General features: G+C 36.3%; 1 protein-coding gene across 11 annotated transcripts in view; it reads right to left on the reverse strand.

Moving 5' to 3' along the window:
- The window catches only part of AKAP9 (A-kinase anchoring protein 9), a 120473-nt gene that overhangs the window by 31266 nt on the left and 68858 nt on the right, over window positions 1–20349 (reverse strand). For 8 of the 11 annotated variants that reach the window (XM_076331534.1, XM_076331540.1, XM_076331542.1 and 5 more), the window contains 5 exons: window positions 13351–13562; window positions 7799–7961; window positions 2850–3062; window positions 1586–1624; window positions 157–389 (listed from right to left, as the gene is read on the reverse strand). In XM_076331534.1, coding sequence (XP_076187649.1) covers window positions 157–389; window positions 1586–1624; window positions 2850–3062; window positions 7799–7961; window positions 13351–13562 — 860 coding nt within the window. The remainder of the gene's footprint in view (window positions 1–156; window positions 390–1585; window positions 1625–2849; window positions 3063–7798; window positions 7962–13350; window positions 13563–20349) is intronic. The other 3 variants (XM_076331541.1, XM_076331543.1, XM_076331538.1) reach the window with 1 other exon arrangement.

Consider the following 20349-nt stretch of genomic DNA (forward strand, 5'->3'; position numbering starts at 1 on the left):
CTTTTAAAATGTTAATTAAATTCTTGGGCTGGAACCTCTAACACTGTTACTATCGTGTGCTTCTTTACGTTTGCTCAAAATAGCATTTCCTGCTGAACCGAACCTCAGTACAGGTGCCCACCCACCTTCATGAAACTAGCCTTTTACCATACTTACATCTAGAAATTTTCTTGTTTTCTCGAGTTGCTTCTCCAAAGCCTGGTTTTGCTGCCTTAAGTCCATTAGTTCCGCATTTTTTTCTTGCTCTAGCTCTATGAAACGATTGACCTGTTCTTCCAAGTCTATTTCCAAGACTTTCACTTGCTTCTGAAGGTCATCATACTCCTTTTCAGCTTGACGCTGTACTTCAATTTTTTCTTTCATTAGCTTTTCTGTTTCCTCCAGCAATTCTGGTTATAATAAAAGCATCACACACTACTTTTAGATATGAATAGTTAGTAATGTTATGAAGCAAAACCACTCCCCAAGGTATCCATGCTGTACTCTGCAGAAGGATGTGAACTGGTTTGGGTTTTTACTATTTTTCATTTTTAGAAAATATATTTTCTTCTGAGAAATAATCAAGATAACCACTAAAGCAAATTCATATTAAAATTACTATCCTTTAGTTGGTCTTCAGAGGACTGTTAGCGAAGTTGTATCAGATCACTTCCCTGTTTAAGTTTCATATAAATTAAAAGGTCCTTGTATAATTGAAAAGAAAATGCATGGGTTCAAACTACAGCTAGAGTCAGCACAGGGATTAACAATGAAATACAGAAAACCCAACCCTCTTCTCATCCCCAGTGTCAGTAAAATCAATCCACTCCCAGTCTTCATCATTTAATGTGATACATATAAATAATCTGAAAGAAATATTGAAAGACTTAGCGACGTTGCCGGGCAGACAGAAAGGGAAATTACTGACCTGTAACTGGAGCTTTGTAAAATCAGTGACTGCATGAATACCCAATTTTGAGTCCTCATGGAAAGGCTGGCAAGCATATATAGTAAAGCCCCAAACCACTCTATTAAGACTCTTAAGCCACAGCCCATTGAAGTACATAGTAACTAACCGTACGAGTCCCTTGAGGTAAAACCCAAACTGTAAAGTGCAATTACATTTGGTGAATCTTTAAAACATGATTGATATTCAGACAGAAACAATACAATTTACTTTCACTATAGAAGAAAGATCCTTTAGGCACCATCATCTTACATCATATTTAACCAATTCTCATTTCTAGGTAACCATTATATATAAATATAATACAGTGTTTAGTTATCATAATGAATGTCTCAACTGTATTTGGAAATAAAAAGAAAAAAAACACTACAAAAATATCCCTCCAATACCATCTAAGTAGCTGTAATTCATAGGTGAATAAGATGATGGTTATTCATGAATTTGCTTATTACGTTTAGAAATTATAAGAAATGTTAGTGAAATGTAAAACTGAGTATGAAATACAACATCAAAGCTGCAGGCCAGTAAGAGTTACAAGTAATGTCAGTAAGCCAAAAGCCCAATAATCCTGATTAACAATGTCAGTACGTGTAAGTCTTCCACCCAATTACAGATTGGCCATGCAACATACAAACACACCTGCTTGGGAAGCTGCATCGACTGCAGCATCTACTAGGCCTAGGAGAATAGAGAGAGAGAAAACAAAAAAAGAAGCAAAGTAATTCACATGCCAGCTATAGTTTTCTTGTGGTGCAACAATGTAAGAGAAAATGAAGCCAAAGATAGATTTGGCATTTAATGACAAAGTTGTTGAGATAACTTAGGGAATGTGGTAAGTTATTCTGGTATGCATGATGTAAGTACCTACAAATATTTATAGAATTGTTTATCCTTACAGTTGTTATACATAAAAATAACTTTGAAATAGTTAGAAACCTAAAACATATAACAAATAACTAAACCGGAATCATAGACAAGGATCTTCTTTACTATAAAGTAGGAAGCAACAGGTCGTTCTTAAAATTTCATTGTTACACAGAGTGGACACAGGAAATTGCACATACACACCAAGATGTGTAATTTATAAAAATAGCAACATTATAAATTGCCATAAACTTTTAGAAAGTAAATAAAATGGTAATTTCATCCTGCTATTTACAATGTAAGCACTGCAATCCTTGAAAGATCAGTACTTCTTAAAACACCACTGTTCTAATTTTCTTCCCCTCTCAAACATAAAATATTAATTTAAGTTACTAGTTTAAGGAAGAATTAAAAGACATTTACTTCATGAAGGTAAATGCTTTTTTTGAGTAAGCAGTTAGTTAGATTACATTCACATGGTATTTATCTGGAATTTTCACCATCAGTGCTGAAAGTTTTCATTACTGGTAGATAACAGGCTTTCTTTATCATGCAACTTTTGTGCCACTCTTCCCCAAAAGAGGAATTTGTTAGAAAAGTATATCTTCTGTGTCTAAAATAAGTATGGCCATCAAGTGTAGTTCAATCATGTTCTGGTAGGTATGCTTGCTAGTCCCTCTAAAACTCTGTTTGGAAACTATTTAGACGAGTACTTTTATCCATAGGTGCTAACTTCAAGATATTCCATCTCCAGCGATAATATAAATAAAAGCAGATTTTCAGAGGTATTCAGCTTTTGCTGGCTTAAAGAACAATTGTGATTGCTCAGCACATCGGAAAATTCAGTCATTTTTTGTTTAAATATCAAGAAAAGCTATCATGCTAACATTAGACATCAGGTATGAAAATATCACATTTTGCCCTATCACATTTTTATTAATGATTACAAAGAGGGGGGAAAAAACCTTCACCAAGATTACTTATTATTTTACTTGAAAGTATAAAAAAATCTCATAGAAAGATCGTGAGGAATACATACGCTGCTCTACTGGCCCCGCATCTGCTCTCATGGCATCCTTCTGTCTGGAGAGTAACTCCTTTTCTTCCTGGATCTGCTGCTGTTCAGCCTCTAACTCCTGCAATTTGTTACCTGTACACAGTAGCTCTTGCTCAAGATGGTCAATTACATCTATTTTTTCCTGGAGTTGTTTTTCCAGAAATGCTTTTTCATCTGCATAGCCATCAATGAGGCCTGTAGAACATCAAATTTGGGGCAGATTTAATAGACAATAAAGGACAATTTGAATTTTTTGCATGGTGAAGTCACTATAGTATTCTCACATGAATGCACACGCATGTTAGATACTCGGCACCTGACAACTTCTACTCCTGTCCTTGCTATTCTTCTATGGTGAACAAGTTACAGGAAGGATAGCACAAGACCAAATACAGCTCTTAATTTTTTTTCAGTGCAAGACCTCTGGAGCAAACAGGAACTCCAAAGCCAAGGAAAAATAATAAACACAGGAGAAGTAAGACATTTCAAATAAAGTCAGGTGCCAGGTGCCATTTTAGGTGCCTCAAGACATTTCTCTGACCTCCAACCAGTTTCTGTAAGATCATGGGTCTCCTGTAGGTCAGGTATAATACAGATGCCTCCAACAGCATAAGGCACTGAAACTGGCCGTAGGTGTCCATGTTTAGCACCTGAATCACTCCCAAAAGCCCTGTAACAGCTGACATCTAAGAAACAATTTAATTTCTTTACTATTAATACGCAATTTTTAAAGTAGCATAGAACAATTAATGATCTTTTTAACAGAGAATCTGGGACACTACCTTGAGAATATGTCTTGTATGCTTTTAAAAATGGCTTCATAGTGAAGTAGTTTATCTAGGAATCTGAGGGGGAGCTCTATTTTAGCTTTATGAATGATATTATGGCTGTAAGAAATGGCACCATCTTGGAATGATGCAGAAGTGAGCACAAAGCTAAAGACGTAGGAAAAAACAGTGAATTTCCTTGAGGGCTGCACAAACTAAACTGAGATCCTGTAATGGTATTGGCTTCAGAAGATTCACATCAGTCCTTTCAGAAACACCTGTCCACAGAACACAAAAAACATTTTTACTGAGTGACAGAAGGTACTAAATGGGTATCCCAGATTTCCATGGTAAGGTGTGTTCTGTCATGTCGGATACCGATGGTTCCAAAAGACAGGACATCAGTCATACAATGTCTAAACTTTCTCAGTTGGACACACACACCTATCTCACAGGTTTCTTCTTACTAAACCCACAGAATCTAAGTAGTATTTTTTCAATATCAAACTATTTTCAATATGAAAGTACTTTATCAGTATAAATCTATAGTCTTGAGTCAGTATTAAAATGGATTTTACCCTGGCTTGAGAATATAGGAAAACTAAAGATGTTTCCATTTGTTATCAATGTAGACAAAGTAAAACCTCTGTGAGCACTTAGTTCCGTATCAGAGGAAATTAAGTAACAGTGGTCCTTGCATAAACAGTCTGAGAAACACAGGTCTGGTCCTCATGCATATCAATCATGCACTGCTGACCAATCTTGTTTTCCAGACTTGGATTCACAGAGAACACAGCCCCAAACAGGGACTGGCTGTTGAAACAAAAAGTACTGAACTAGAAACATCATTAACAGCACTTCAAAAATTTGAGACAGTACAAATTCCAGTAGTTATTTCCACCGTATCAGATGCTGTTCACAATGAGTACTTAACAGATTGGAAGTTGAGAGGGCATTCCCAGGTTAAATAGAGTGCACATCCCCACCAAAAAGCTATGAACAATGAAGAAGTCTGCGAAGATCACATGTTGTGGTATTTACTCCTGCCTTTTTTTTTTTTTAAAGAGATGTAATTGAAGTTGTCAGAGTTCAGTGAACAAATTGGCATTAGCTTTTCTATCACGTGAGATAAGTCATATCTGACACCACTAAAACACCAGAGGTTTGAAAATGTCTCAGCCACAGCAGTTTTTGTGATAAGAAAGAAATGATCAAAAATGACACATTTTATCTCAAGAGAAGACAGAGTACCATCAGATATATAATGAACTTAGACATTGTTCTGCATACCTATCTAAGGAATTTGATAAGAGAATGTAGTTTGGCTTTGTCAGAGTACGCTCACAAAACTCAGTTGAATGAGCAGAAGAAATTAAATACAAAGGAGTTCTACGGCATTTTTGTTTTATCAACACCAAAAAAAAAAAGGTGCCTGTCATTTAGAAGTGCATTAATTTCAGAAGTTCACAGAAAAAAAGGATGAAAAAAGATTTAATTAATTCAGGAGTTATAAAGCATTAAAGCAGTAAGAGGGACAAATTAGCTGAATTCCTGCAAAGACTGAACTGAATTAAATCTCTACATGTGACATAAATCTGCACCTAACTTAAAAGCTCAACTATGCAATATATCTATGAAGGGCTAGAACTAACATCAAATTCTGTCTCTCATATTCCAAAACTGTTCATGAACCAAATCGACACAGCCGGTCTGTCAAGTCTTATAAACTGACATTGCTATTGCTCTGATCAAAATTACATTCCAGTTAAAAATTTTTGAAGATTGTTTCCACTTTATATGCTTCCAAGTTTTTTTTTTCCCAAATAAAACATTATCAGATAAAATCCGGAGAGTGCAAAACATAGCTTCATAGCTCTCACTACATTTTCGTGTTTAATATACTTTCTTTGCTAGCAAAAAATACATACTTGACTCATCTATTATATCTCCAAACCAGGCTCTGATGGAATATTTCAAGCATTTAATAAAATTTTACAGGTAATTTTTGCGTTCATTTACATATGGGCAATCCCATTATCTACAAACTGGCATCTAGGAAGAGTTTGCAGTTTCTTTGCTGTTATTAATTTGTTTGCACAAGCAAATTTTGTAACAGAAGCGCACTGCTCAAGAGAAGAACCCAGTTAATTTTAGATTTTTTGCTTGTCTGGTGGTAATAGGATAAAAATAATAATAAAAAAAGAAAATAAAAAATTGATAATAAGCAGGTCTCCTTCTGTGGGATGTAATCTTCAAATACAATTATGCATGCACTCTATGCAAGAGAGTCCTACACAAATGGAAATGTATTTATTGTAAATGAAAAGGCAAGCTTGTAGTTCTTAGTGGAGAACCTAACTAAGCCAAAAAATATAGACCCAGAAAGGCAAAACAACAGAGATAAAAAAAAAAAATTATTATGAACTTAATAAATAAAATTAGTCTCTAGTATGATTTTTTTTTTAAATGCTACTTGTAGGATTAAACCTATGCAGACAGCTCTGACATTATGACAGATTCCTCCCTTTAAGTAAAACTTAACACTAACCTCTCTCTTTGTCCTAATGTATTAGCCTATTTTACTTTATTATTGAAGATTTGTGAATAAAAATTCTATCAAGACAAAAATATTATCCTCCAAGGAAAGCAGCAACAGACATAAAAGCTGCCTACGTTCTGAAATTCATCAAGACTAAACAGTTTTGTAACTCCATCTGTGCAAGAATATAAATTCTTAGGTCATCTATATTTTGGTGGAAGATTTCATCTTTTTTGCATGTTAAGATGTGTTCCATGCAAGATTTTTTCACTCTTAATTTAATATTAAAAAAAGTAATAATGCCTCTTTCAGATTTGAATCTATTCCCTCCGAAATCAATTTTCCTCCTTTCTAGTTTTGCTAAAGCCATTGAAATGCTGCAGCCAGTACTGGTGCTGATGACACAATGTTTATGCTGTGTGAACTGACAGGCTACCAACTGTCCCTCACACCACATTTTAGACACATGGCTTAGAAACCTGCACTTCTTTTCAGGTTATGTGTGTCCCAGCTATTAATAGTGTGTGAACTCACGTTGGACGGACTGTCTGTGTAAAAAGAAGAGGAAAGCTGGCAGGGTAGCATTCTCCAGGAATAACATTTGGCTATAAAACTTTACTCTATGCTCCCACTTTGAAACAGAGAAGTCTGTTGAGCTTCAGAACTAACTAAAATATCTTTCTGCTTACTACTACAGAGGTCCTACCTATAGGGTAGGTGTTTTTTGCATCTTTTCCAGATGCTAATTACAAACAGATAGTGGTAGAAATGCTTGGTGGAAACAAAACATTCAGCTATCGAAACAATAAAGCTACTTCTAAAGAACAAATTAAGTGTCTGTCAGATTTGAGCATATTTTCCTGATGTCAGAAAAGATTAGATTTCCCCTGTTGTAACACCCTACAATTTTTAATTGCTTCCTTAACGCAGTTCCAAATACACTTAAAAAGATCACTTCAAACAGAGTGAAAATTGAAACATATCACCACCATATCATCAAAGTCACAGTGAAGGTTCTATGTTTTTATCCACGTTTGTGTGGAACTAAGTCAAGGTCAAGAGGCAGCAGGCACAAACTGAAATATGGGAAACTGCAGCTCAACACATGAAAAAAAAAATTTTTTTTCTCTCCCCTCTTTGACAGTGGTCAAACACTGGAACAGGCTGCCCAGAGAGGTTGTGGACATTCAAAACTTGACCGGACACAGTCCTGGGCAACCCGCTCTACCTGACCCTGCTTTGAGCAGGGGGTCGAAACAGATGATCTCCAGAGGTGCCTTCCAGCCTCAACTGTTTATGATTCTATGATTCTAAGTTGTTAATATTTAAGCTTGTCTGCACAGGCAGACATGTTATGATGAAATAAATTAATTTTGAGGACAGTAACACATATCCAACCTATTATTTTTAGTAAGTCAGACAATAATAAGCGCGGCAAAGTTGGGAAACAGAATCACAGTGCTTGATGTTGGAAGGGACCTCCGGAGGTCATCTTGTCCATAACTATCCAGAAGGCTGATAACATTCTAAAATTTGCAAAGAAATTGATCTAATTTGCAATTTCTTTACCCAATTAATAGGTAATTGAGTGCAAAGTCCAACAACTGATCAAAAAAGCTACTCACCTTCAGCTTTATTAAGCTCCAAAGCCAACTGCTCTCTGGCTTTGATTTCTTCATTAAGACGTTCTTGTAGTTCTTCCTGATACTTGATAAATTCTGTGGCCTCTTGTTGCTTTTTGAAGGACTCTCGCATGAGTTCTGTCTGAGTAATTTTAGCATGTTCAAGCTACCACAGGAAAAAATTACAGAAGTTAGATAAATCAAAGGTTTTCTGATAAATAACTATCCTATCATTCCTATTTAATTAACAGTTGCTTTACAGTGTGATGAGAAGTCTCACATAACTTCACTAGACATTCAATAATATCTTTACTGAACACAAATTTGCAGACTACAATAGGAAGATTGACTCAGTACAAAAGTCTAAGCAAATAGGCTTTGTCAGTATAGTGAACTCAATGAGCCACCTGGCTAAATCCGTGTCTTTGTTCCGGTAATTCCTGGTTTATGAGTTTACACTAGATTCACCTTTATTTACATATGAGTTTTGTACTAAATATGAGTAAGCTATCACCCACCGTATACTTAGAACGGCTAAAAAACATTGCATAAAACTGGCAGAAGTGTTGCTATAAATTGACACAAGTGGTGTGCTTCATCTCTTTTTAAGATGAAGATAAATAAGAACACCAGCAAAATGTGAATTTTGAATATACCACACTTTTCAACCAACAATGCAGTAAAGCAATGCTTCTTCCAACTGTGTCCACCTAACAGAATTATTAAGGATTTTTTTATTCTTCTCTGCTTGTCTGATGGGTTAATATTTCATGTGTACTACCACAGATGTGGCACAATCTCACTACGTCACTAACCTAAACTACTGGAAAACCAGGACTGAAATGCATAAAATTGTATACTTACTGCCCAGTTTAGACATACCCAAAGTGATAATTTCAAAAAGAATTAAAATTAGAATTACAAAAGCAAAATAGTGAAGAAGGAACATTACTGTAACGTTAGAAGTTTCAATTACACAAAATGTTCATCTAAGATAACAGCAAACTGGAGTCAATTAGCGAGATCATCTCTACTTCTCAGCTGTTAACATTTACAGCCTACGTCCACCTCTTCAAGGGACACAGATACAAATTGTTAGAGCTGAACCAGGCATGAGTTCTTTGTGTGGCTTGTATTCAAAATAAGACAACTTATTTTGAATAAGAACAACATCAGAAAATGAAATAAGACGTATTTCCTGCTCCTCTCCCCCCCTTTTTTTTTTTCTTTTCCTTTTCAGTATTATGGATATTGGCATATATTTTTAAGATAGTAACTCCTGTGGCTTTGCTACAGTTTCTATAAACATATTCTTTCAATTTCTTCAAAAATAAAAGTGTTCTCATCATCTCCAGTTAAGTTCATGAGTACGATTAGCTTGCTTTAAAATCTCAGAAAAATGGGTTAGGAACATCTCATCGAACATTGCACACAAGATTATTCACTTATAAATAAAATTACAGTTTGAAAAGAATATCTGAATAATCACTACATTCTCTTTTATAATACACTGAATTTAAATACTTGATTTCTTTTCTACAGCATTCCTTTTTAGATGGACATCATTAACGTGAACTATTTATTCTGACAGGAGTTAAAGAAAGGTATAAATACTGCAGCTGAATACTTGCACTGGTTTGCGATATTTTTTAAAAAAATCACAGAGTATTCTTACTTTATTCTTACATTTTGAAGTGCTTAATGTAAGACCCATCTCAGATAAAAGGGAAACGTGATAGGTTTACTGTACATAGACAACCATAAAAATGGCTTACTCAAATGCATCAAATACTCCAACTAAAACTCAGAATAAAAATTATTCTCCAGCTCTTTTCAGTAATAACAACTCAAAGTATTATTAAAAATATCATAGGGCAAAACCAAAAAGAAGCACAAACATGAACGTGATTTTTCAAGAACAAAAATTTCTTCACAGGATGACTGGGAGCCATTAGCAAGCTTGTGCTAGTTAATGTTACTAGTCCGTGCATGAAAGCTATAAAGGAATAATTTTAACTGACTGCAGCCCCCCTCCCCACTAAATTATTCACAGTGAGAAAAATATAATGTAATAAGTAACATTGAAGTGCTTTAAAAAGAGATCTCAAATCTCTGTAATTCAATATATTTCTGTGTCTGCTAAATTTCTTTCATTAGAAATGAACAGAGAGAATTGTGTAATTAAAGCTTTTTCAGTGCCCATTAAAAACTGTCTAGGAAAAAAGCCTGTCAGCAGTACATAATAACTTTAACAATAGAAACAAATTTATATAATTTTTCACTGCATTCTCTTCTATTTAAGCTGGTTTAAAATACAATTTATTTTAAAAACTTTTATACTTACTGCATAGGGAGGTGTAGGCAAGGAGATTTTAGAAACAACTTTTAAAATGTGCCCCTTTTTTTTGTGGCTGAAGTGAAAAATTGAAGTATTTACAACTACAGAATTATTCTCATCCAAGTGTTCAGTGAAAGGAAAAGGATATGGTAAAGGCACACGAGATTCAACCTCGTATGTATCTTCTTCTTGGCCTTCAGTCCATAAACCACTAAACAGGTTAGACGCCCAGCAGGTGCGGTAAGAATCCATTCCAAAAAATATTACTGTTGCTGTCTTCTCAACCGTCACATGGGTATTTTGCACTAGCTAGGCTGGTTTTAGAATTTCTTACAGGCATTTGTAACAGAACACATACATTTAACAGTCTGAAGACACATATCAGCACCGTCGGTGACAAACCTACTCAGAATCAGCAGGAAGCCTCAGATCACATTCTCAAGCAGAGTAATTCAGGAGTGGATTAATCCAAAACAGAGCGAGGTGCAAGAAAACTTCGTACGGTCACTCCTAAAAATCCTTCTTAGAGAAGTTTCACACGAAAAAGCAACAGAAATCTTCCAATAGCAGCTAGCAGGTAATTTCCAAGGCAAGGAAGCATAATTTTGTTTTGCCTGCACAGGTACGCTGCAGCAGACAAGCAAGCTAGCAGAACAGAAACTAAAACTGATTTTCCATCTCCACTATGGCAAATGAAAGAGAAATACAGGTATGTCATTATTTGCCTTCAATCTTGTCCTTCCAACAGGAAGGACTTTCTCAAACTCTGCTAGTTTAAAGGCTTCCTGTTAGTATCTCCCAACCGAAAGAGTTCAGGGGAGTGGCTTGATTTATTTACCTATATGTAACACCAGCAGGTGGAATTTGAATTCATACACCCACTGTATGCCTTGCCTGAAAAGATTCAAACTGCACTTCAGGTCTGAAAGTGTGTGTTCAGACAGGTCTCAAATAGCTACTTTGAAGATTTTGCCAGGTTTCTCTCACTCTTTTAAGTTTATTTTAAGAGATGGGTACACGTCTGTATGTGCAACACAACTGATTAAGAGGAAAGGTCAAAATCTTTTCTGCCTGTGATTAGTTTCTGATAATAAAATATTGCAGAGTAGAAAAAATAAAGTATTCAGTTTCTGAATGTTTAAAAATGATTGTCAAGTCACCTACAAAGCCTTGGTATATACAGGAACTGTATATAATCCAGTAAGCACACAACAGTCATTGCAAAGCAGACAAGCTTGGACACTTGTGAAGTACCTCTACAGAACAGTCAGAAAAGATATCAGTATTTATACTTAATACTGTGGGAAAATGTGTAAACAGATTAACATTTTATTAACTTAAAAAAACCTAAACAGATATGACCATCAGGGATAAATCCATACTTGTATAATCCATACGAAAAAAAGGTGTGTGTATGTGTTTGAGCCAAAACGTAACTCTGTTGCTGGTATTGGCAAGGTCTCAGCTACAAAGCTATGGAGGGAAAATAAACTTTCTCAATCAACTGACAATAAATAAAAACAAGCTGCTTAGAATACACTGAGTACTTTCATTGGTATCATGAAGAGTAAATACTTACTGCGAAAATATCAGTCACAAAAGTAAAGTAATTTAAATGTAGTAGTTTTATACATAGCCCTAAAGATCAGCAGCGAAATGTTCAGAAAAAACCACCACCAAGTGGAATAAATAATTGACAATACTTTTATAATCGCAGCATGAATTCTTAATTACTGTAAAACTTTCAAGTTTTATCATCTGCTCTTTAAATGCAAGATTTCCTACAAATGCCTAACTATATATCTTTTTTTAAGAACTCCATATATTGGAGTATCTGTGTATCCTTTTTTGTTATTGTGTAATGCTAGGCCTTAAGCTGAAAAAAGACCTCAAAAAGCCAAACATCTCTTTTTAACTGAACTCATGCTCAAACAGAAGAGAGCTGTTGCAGAATCAGTTTGCAAATAAATGCAATGCAGAAACTGATTTACAAGATCCACCAGACTACTTGCTTTAGGTAAGCCAGAGGGGGTTTCGCTGAATTTGTATTTAAATTACTTTTAACTTGAGTAAATCACAAATTAGTCTTTTATCTTTTTCTTTTTTTAAAAAGAAGAAAAGAGCATCAACTTCATTTTTGAAGTGTTTTTCAAAAACAACAAATACTTAAATGCTTAAAACTTTTAAAGTATTAGCTGAATTTTCCTATTACTTTCATCATCACAGATTTTTTTCACCTTCATTTCCAGTAGTTGTGATTTACACATTTTACACCTAGAGGCAAGAAAGCAATGATTTTTTCAGTAACATCATTACTAGGTTAACTAATAGATGGGTCTGTAGCATAAACCACACTGTATCCTTTGAATTCTAGTCTCAAATAGATTAAGGAGCTGACTCTAAAGACTGAGTTCTTCAAGAGAGCCTAAAAAGTTACAGTGAGATACAGAGTATTTACTTTGGTACTTTCAAATTGAGGTGTACATAATCTAAAAGTAAAGCACACGATATAAGCAGTGTGATTTGAACTGAGCTAGGTATACAGCTCCCATTTCAATTAACAGGGAAGTACTCCAGAGAGCAACTAACATCCCACCATGCAAAGTACCCCGACAGCAAACAGAAAAGAGTACCCATACACTGCCTCTTTTTTGGAGGCTACTCATGAATCATATACCTCACATAAATACTGGAGAGCTGGAGCGCAGATTCCTTTTCTGACAGCAAGGTGGACATGTGCTTAACTGGCCATGTTTAAATCATAGTTGGAAGAGACAGTAGGAGAGCTCCACCTTTTTGGCCAGTCAATTGACTAAATTGTTTGTCAAGAGAACTGGGCACAGTTCCCCTTAATCCTCTCTCTTCACAAGGGCCAGCTCAATGTGCCCTGACACCTCCTGTCTCATCTCTCGATTGCAGCAGAATGCAGATGAGCCATATGAGCATTGAAAGAGTGCCCTAGACTGATAAACATGCCCAAATTCAGGCTTCCTCTGCAGACCAAAGCAGATTTCTAACATGAATCTAACTTCATCAGTAAAGTAATGCTGGAGCAGACTTTTTTGGGCGTAGGCACCTGAAATATTGTTTCAGCTTTCAAAATGAGCCTACACGTTTCAGGCTTATAAAAACACATTCATGAGAAAAATAAAAGGGGGGGGGGGAAATAATCATCGAGACACAAAATTCAAGATGCTTCACTGTTAGATCACCCTACCTGATTTGAAGTTTCATTGATAGCTTCCAGAAGCTTTTCAACAGCCGCCTGTAGTCGAGAACTAATATTCAGAATGAGTTCTTCATTTTCAGGATCTATTTCCACTCCACTTTCTGCAAGATGTTGGCTCAGTAGTCCTTCATCCGTTGCTCCTGACCACACGTTAATATCATCATGTCCCATACTACTACCATGATACGAGGAACAGGACTCTGGAAAAACAACGGTTACCTTTTCACACAGACTCTTAGCACTTCACAACATGAAAAACTGTACATCTGAGTTACAATTAGAAAGACAAGTCATAAAATGATTAAAATATTTGTATTGGTCACAAAGACAGAAAGGGAAATATTGTATACTAAAACTTACACAAACAAGATACGCAATGTGTTAACTAAAAACAAGCAGAAGGGAAAGAGAAAAGCCCAGGCGGCCAGTCGTATCCTGGGCTGCATCAAAAGCAGCGTGGCCAGCAGGTTGAGGGAGGTGATTCTGCCCCTCTACTCTGCTCTGGGGAGACCCCACCTGGAGTACTGCGTCCAGCTCTGGAGCCCTCAGCAGAAGAAAGACACGGACCTGTTGGGAGTGGGTCCAGAAGAGGGCCATGAAAATGATCAGAGGGATGGAACACCTCTCCTATGAAGAAAGTCTGAGAGAGTTGGGGTTGTTCACCCTGGAGAAGAGAAGGCTTCGGGGGGACCTTATTGCAGCCTCTCAGTACTTAAAGGGGACTTATAAAAAAGACGGTGGCAAACTTTTTAGCAGGGCCTGTTGCGAGAGGACAAGGGGGAATGGCTTTAAACTAAAGGGGGGCAGATTTAGACTAGATAGAAGGAAGAAATGTTTTACGCTGAGGGTGGTGAAGCACTGGAACAGGTTGCCCAGAGAGGTGGTGGATGCCCCATCCCTGGAAACATTCAAGGTCAGGTTGGATGGGGCTCTGAGCAACCTGATCTAGTTGAAGATGTCCCTGCCCACGGCAGGGGGGTTGGACTAGATGACCTTTAGAGGTCCCTTCCAACCCAAGCTATTCTATGAAAAGGAGATACTAACATAGAGAATATTTTAGACGTCCTTTCAGTATGCTTTTGAGCTCTGAGGCTCATCTTCAAACCTTTTGTTACTATCAGTAACCCTTACTACTTTGAATAACTTGCAACAACAACTTTAAAATACAACCAGGTTTAAAAAAAAAACCAAAACAACAGACTGTCAGTCCCTGTTTCACCAATGCCCAGCTATGTTAGCGTGCACTAACACAAAATTGTTCAAGTTAGTGATTCAAAAGCACAGACTCAAGTGAGTAAAGGGAAAGACACACACGTAATTCAGACAGCTTCTCAGGACAAACAGACTAGAATACAGAACATCAAAATTCAGTGTTATTATTAGTGAACTGAAAATTGATGAAAATGGGTAGCTGAACAAACCAGGTACAGCACAGGGGGTACAGCACAGGGGGACTGTAACTGTCCCTACTGATGGGCCACCTGGCACCTGCCTACTTCTCAATCTTCCTGAGGTCTGATTCAGTTTAAGGGCATTATCCAGACTGTCTGAGAAGTAGAAGACACAAAGTTTGCCTATGGTATTAAACTGATAGCAGTTCATCTAGAAAGCAGTAAATTTGCCATATTTAGAATTCAGGGCTGTACTTAAGCAAGACAAGTGAAAGCAAACTCCTGAGATCTTTTAAAATCACACTTTCAGTATGAAATAACAATACAGTAGTACATCACGATGGTAGATAACGATTGTTGATATCATGTTTTAAAAATGAAGTGTTATGTCATTAGGCTGTTAGATTTGAAATGTCAGAAATAAACGCTATTGTGGAAAGTTTTTTGAAAAGAGTTTATTTTAATGAAGTATATTTCTGAAATATATTTAAAATAAAGTAAATGTTTTGGTGAGTTGTTTTTTTTTTAAAAAAAATTAGATGTTGGTTTTGCTTAAGGTTTTCTCAAAAAACCCCCTTATTTTTGCAAAACAGCAGTATAACTAAATGAGTTAAGAATAGTCCATGCCTGTTTAGCAATAGGAGTTGCAATACTGGGTTATCTTTGAATTTAAGTTCCTGGTTACTCCATGAATTGTGACTGCTGAACTGGAACAGTTTGTTTAGTTACAGAAATTGAAATGAAATTGTAATAGGTCAATTTTACAAATTGCCTTTAAAAACGTAGTTAGTACTCTTGTTGGATACAATTGCCTTATATTTGCTCTTGCCTCTTAACCAGGCATGCAAATAACATTGGAAATACGAGTCCTCTTGTTGATGTTGTTTGAACCTAGCAAGAAAGTCAGATTCTAGTTTTCACGTTTGTTTTTAGTTTTTTTTAACAAGTTGCAACATGATTAACCACCTGGTTTACTTACTATACTTTTATATTTGCAAACACTCTGATAATAATATCTATGCATTTATTTCATTATGGATGCAGCTATATATATGACCCATATACAACAAACTAATGTACAGAAATTTTAATTTAGAAAGGTTTGGTTTTGTTTACTTTTATCTTATAATTGCTAAGATTTTTTAAATGCAGACGTATTTTTTTTCTTCTAGTTAATCATTACTGTTCCATATCTTCTTTTAGATATGTAGGATATAATGTTACAAACTCTTTTCACACTGCAAAGGGAAAAAAACAGAAGCACACTATATGCATGAACGGAACGAATAACCAGATGAATAGAATATACATTCACATAGCACCTTTCATCTACACAGGATTTCAAAGCACTTTCTGCTGCACTTTGGAACTTCAGTCACAAACTACTGTAGGGGAGTCACCCTAGCAGAGGCTAAGTTGGCTCTGGGTGTCTCAAAATATCAATAGTGATGCAGAAGCTTTAATATCCTCAGAGCAGAAAGGACCTGCATTTAAGATGGACATGCAGCAGCATAAGTATTTCCAAATGCTGTGCCAAAGTATTGATTAAAGACTGAGCTGAAGGAAAACATATTCCCTACTGACACACTTACTGCAGCACCTGATGCTCTTTGGAGGCCACCCATGTTAAGTACTGACCAGGTAAGACCCTGCTTAGCTTCAGAGATCTCACAAAATAAAAGCCCATAGTACAGTAGCACAGTTATAAACAAGATAAAACAATGACATATTAGTTATTGCACAATCTAATTCTTTCTTGATGGAGTACAAATTATCTATGTAACATTCCTGTTCTCCTTCTCAGGCTTAACCCATAATTCACGTCCTATAATCCTTATATTTTAGTAAATTACTTGCTTGATAGGTACAGTTGAATTGTGCAGTGATGACTGTATGTCAAATACAAAAATAAACATTATACAAAATAACTGCAGAAATGTGCAGTCTGTTGCAAAATTGTCTAAACTTCTGGCTATCTGAAACTTTTAGAGAAAAACTTAAAAACACTGATGCCTGCTCAGAATGTAATCTTTTAAAAGTCAGGTCCGGAATATGACTCTTACATTAATAGTATCACTAATACTATTACTTCTTCTTGCCAGTGACCAGAACAGTACAATTTAGCCTCCAAGAACTAATAACAAGATTTTAAACTCCTGTTTTGCTTATGTCAGTTCTTTTGTAATTTGCTTCCATTTCTTCTGGATAAATACAAAACAAACCAAAGTTAAAATATAATTTTGTTATATGAAAAATCTCAGAACAAAACATCACAATTTACCTGAAATGTAACTACAAAAAATGAGGAAAGAAAGAGAGAGCTGTCACCTAAAGTATAATTTGGCACATGGAAACTTTACTACTCTCAAAGATAAAAAAGGAAACAAAAAGTATCAAATGCACACAACACCTGTAATAATTCTGCTTATACTGTAGGGTTGGCAACTCAAATAGAAAAATCAATGGCAAATGATAAATGTAGATGCCCATATTATAATTTCTACAAAGTGGCACTTATGAACAGGAGTTCATGTTAAATGTCTTCCGAACTGCAAAGTGAAAATCTCCCTATCTTTTTCCCCTGAAAATGGTCTTAGTACACAGCATCTTAGTACAGCATCTTTCCAGAAGATTTTCAGTGGTGGAAGCAAGAAATAGAAATGTTGTCAAGTCTTATTAACCACCACTGGCAGTTGAATGCCTAACCCCCATTTTACTAATCCCTATACTGTTGTTCAATCTCCCACCCCAAAAGAACTAAAATCAAATTCTCTGTCCCCCAATTTTTTTTTCAGTCGACACAAAATAATAAATAGAATACAACTGGCCCAAGTAAAAATGTCTTCTCCTTGTAACCAAAAAAAACCCCCAACAAAGGTTCATACTGTTTCCTTGCCACAAAGCTTGCAGTTTAGCATGTCAGATGTCATGGCCCACTAAATCTTAAGAAAAGTGCTTAATTATACAGTGCTTACTCAGAAGTTTCAGATACAGAAGTTGTTTATGAGCTGCCAACTGACATTTATGAAGCAATACATATTTTGCACCATGTAGAGCTAGTATCTCAGTTTACTCCTGGGATTCCACTGAGAAATTAAGGTTAGGGGTTACAAGTTGAAAACAAACAAACAAACAAAATCAGTTTTATGGTGGTTCAGTGTATAATGCTATTTACTAGCTTGTTCTTGGTACACTGGAAACAAGGAGCTCAGAAAGTAGGTAAGAGGATTTAACATTCAAGGAATGCTTCTCCAGAGCAACCTGCACTACTGCAGTCCCTCTACCCCAGGTACAATATCTGAGGGAGGAGAACAGCAAAGCCTGCTGGCTCTGTCATGATGATTCCTGGCCCAAATCTCCAGATGTAATTAACTCACTGGATTACTTTGCACAAATGCTGTTCACTTCCAATGATACGTTTTATGACTGAAATTTGAACTTTACTCACTCTGCTAGAAATAAAAAACCTGTGGTAGCCAATAACCTAGGCAAGGTCCCAGATAAACCTCTACATGCTCTGTAAATCAGGCTGTGGTTATAAGCATGTGACCTTAATGATTCAACTTCTTAAAATGCTGAAACTCAGCAATAACAGTAAGCTGAGTTTTGCTTGTCAATAAATATGGATTACGTTCAAAAGGTCAGAAAGAATTCACTTTATTAAAACACATTTTTTCTATTTTATTATTAGATTTTTATTGGTACAAATTTATTCCTACAAATTTCCTAAGTAATTAAAAAGGAAGATCTGTTTGGCTAGGTATTAGAAAATACAACAACATGCACAGGTTAAAATATAAAAGTAGTGTCTATCTACTTCTTACTTCCAGAAAACAATGGGGAAAAAATTTTAAACGCTTATGTCCTCTCAGGCCATTCAGTGGAAGTATAGGAAATGAACAGCAACAGTCCTGTTGCTGAAAACATTAACAGAATTTGTCATCTAATTCCATTTGAAGAAGGATCAAATACTTCAGCTGATGAAACAGTACGACTGCTACTATGGCTGTCTAACCCCAGTGGCAGAACTATGTACACAGCAAGGATGCTGTTGTATCATTCTGAAAGGAAAAAAAAAAAAAAAGAGAACTGTGAATCCAACCTCAGAGATACATTACAAACTATACATTCACCCATTATAGTCACTGTAAGCTTGGGTCTTCTTTAATCCTCACTGTTTTCTTTGGTTTCTCCTCCTTTCATAATTATTTCTGAATGTAAGGAAACATGCAAAAAAGAATACTGAAATAAACAACTGGTATGTGAACAGCTCTATACCAAGGGGGGGCATTACAATAACAGACAAACTGCTTTGTTACAGAAGAGTGAATCCTTACATGCCTCTTCAAAATACACTAATAGCAAACACGAGTTAAAACAGTCAACCTTTACCACTAGCAGAACAGAATACAGTTCTCTTCTATTTAGGAGAGTACTCTTTCACCAGAAGACTTCACAATAAATTAACAATACATTCCAATTACAGGGCCTGTTGTGCATTTAGACAGTAGTATTATGAAAGCTAGGCATAAGTCTATATTATACCCACTCTAAAATACCAAATAAAGCTACTCTCTTAACTGTGTTTTTCTACATATATGTAATGCAAGTAATCCGTATTAAGAATTGTTAACGACAATAATTAGCAACAAATACAAGTATACACATCACTGTGCAGGACCAGGCAAAAAGCGAACGCATGTAGTGTGCATTGTACAGGCCTGTGCAGAGCAAGCACGTATGAGAGTAGCGAAGGGCAACAATCATGTATTAGCACTTTGTACATACAGTTACGTATTTATTGTCTGAGAAAAGGCAGCAATATTCTCAGTAAATGAGAATGAGGGAGAAAAACAACAGCACGTGTTCTGTGGATAGGCATGATATAACTATGAACTAGATTCAGTGAATGCACTAGGTAACACCACAGTACACGTAACTGTGACGGCCTGTGATCACTGCCTTCATAACCAGAACACGTTTTTATTTCTTTGGGCAATTGTCCTGGTTTCAGCAGGGAGAGTTAATTTCCTTCCTAGTAGCTGGTACAGCGCTGTGTTTTGGATTTAGGATGAGAACAAAACTGATAACGCAATGATGTTTTAGTTGTTGCTAGGTAGTGCTTACACTAGCCAAGGACTTTTCAGCTTCCCATGCTCTACCGACTGAGAAGTCTGGAGGTGCACAAGAAGCTGGGAGGGGGCACAGCCAAACTGGCCAAAGGGACATTCCATACCATGTGGCGTCATGCTCAGTACATAAACTGGGAAAAGTAACTGTCATGGTTTAACCTCAGTTGGCAACTGAGTACCACACAGCCGTTCGCGCTCCCCCCCCCCCCCCCGCCCCCCGGTGGGATGGGGGAGAGAATTGGAAGAGCAGAAGTGAGAAAAACTCGTGGGTTGAGATAAAAACAGTTTAATAATGGAAATAAAATTATAATAATGTAATAATAATACACAAAACAAGTGATGCACAGTGCAATTGCTCACCACCCGCCAAACGATGCCCAGCCAGTCCCCGAGCAGCGGCCCCCCCAGCCAGCTTTCCCCCAGTTTATGTACTGAGCATGACGCCACATGGTATGGAATGTTTC

Source organism: Aptenodytes patagonicus, chromosome 2, assembly GCF_965638725.1.
Source record: "Aptenodytes patagonicus chromosome 2, bAptPat1.pri.cur, whole genome shotgun sequence".
NCBI lineage: Eukaryota > Metazoa > Chordata > Aves > Sphenisciformes > Spheniscidae > Aptenodytes > Aptenodytes patagonicus.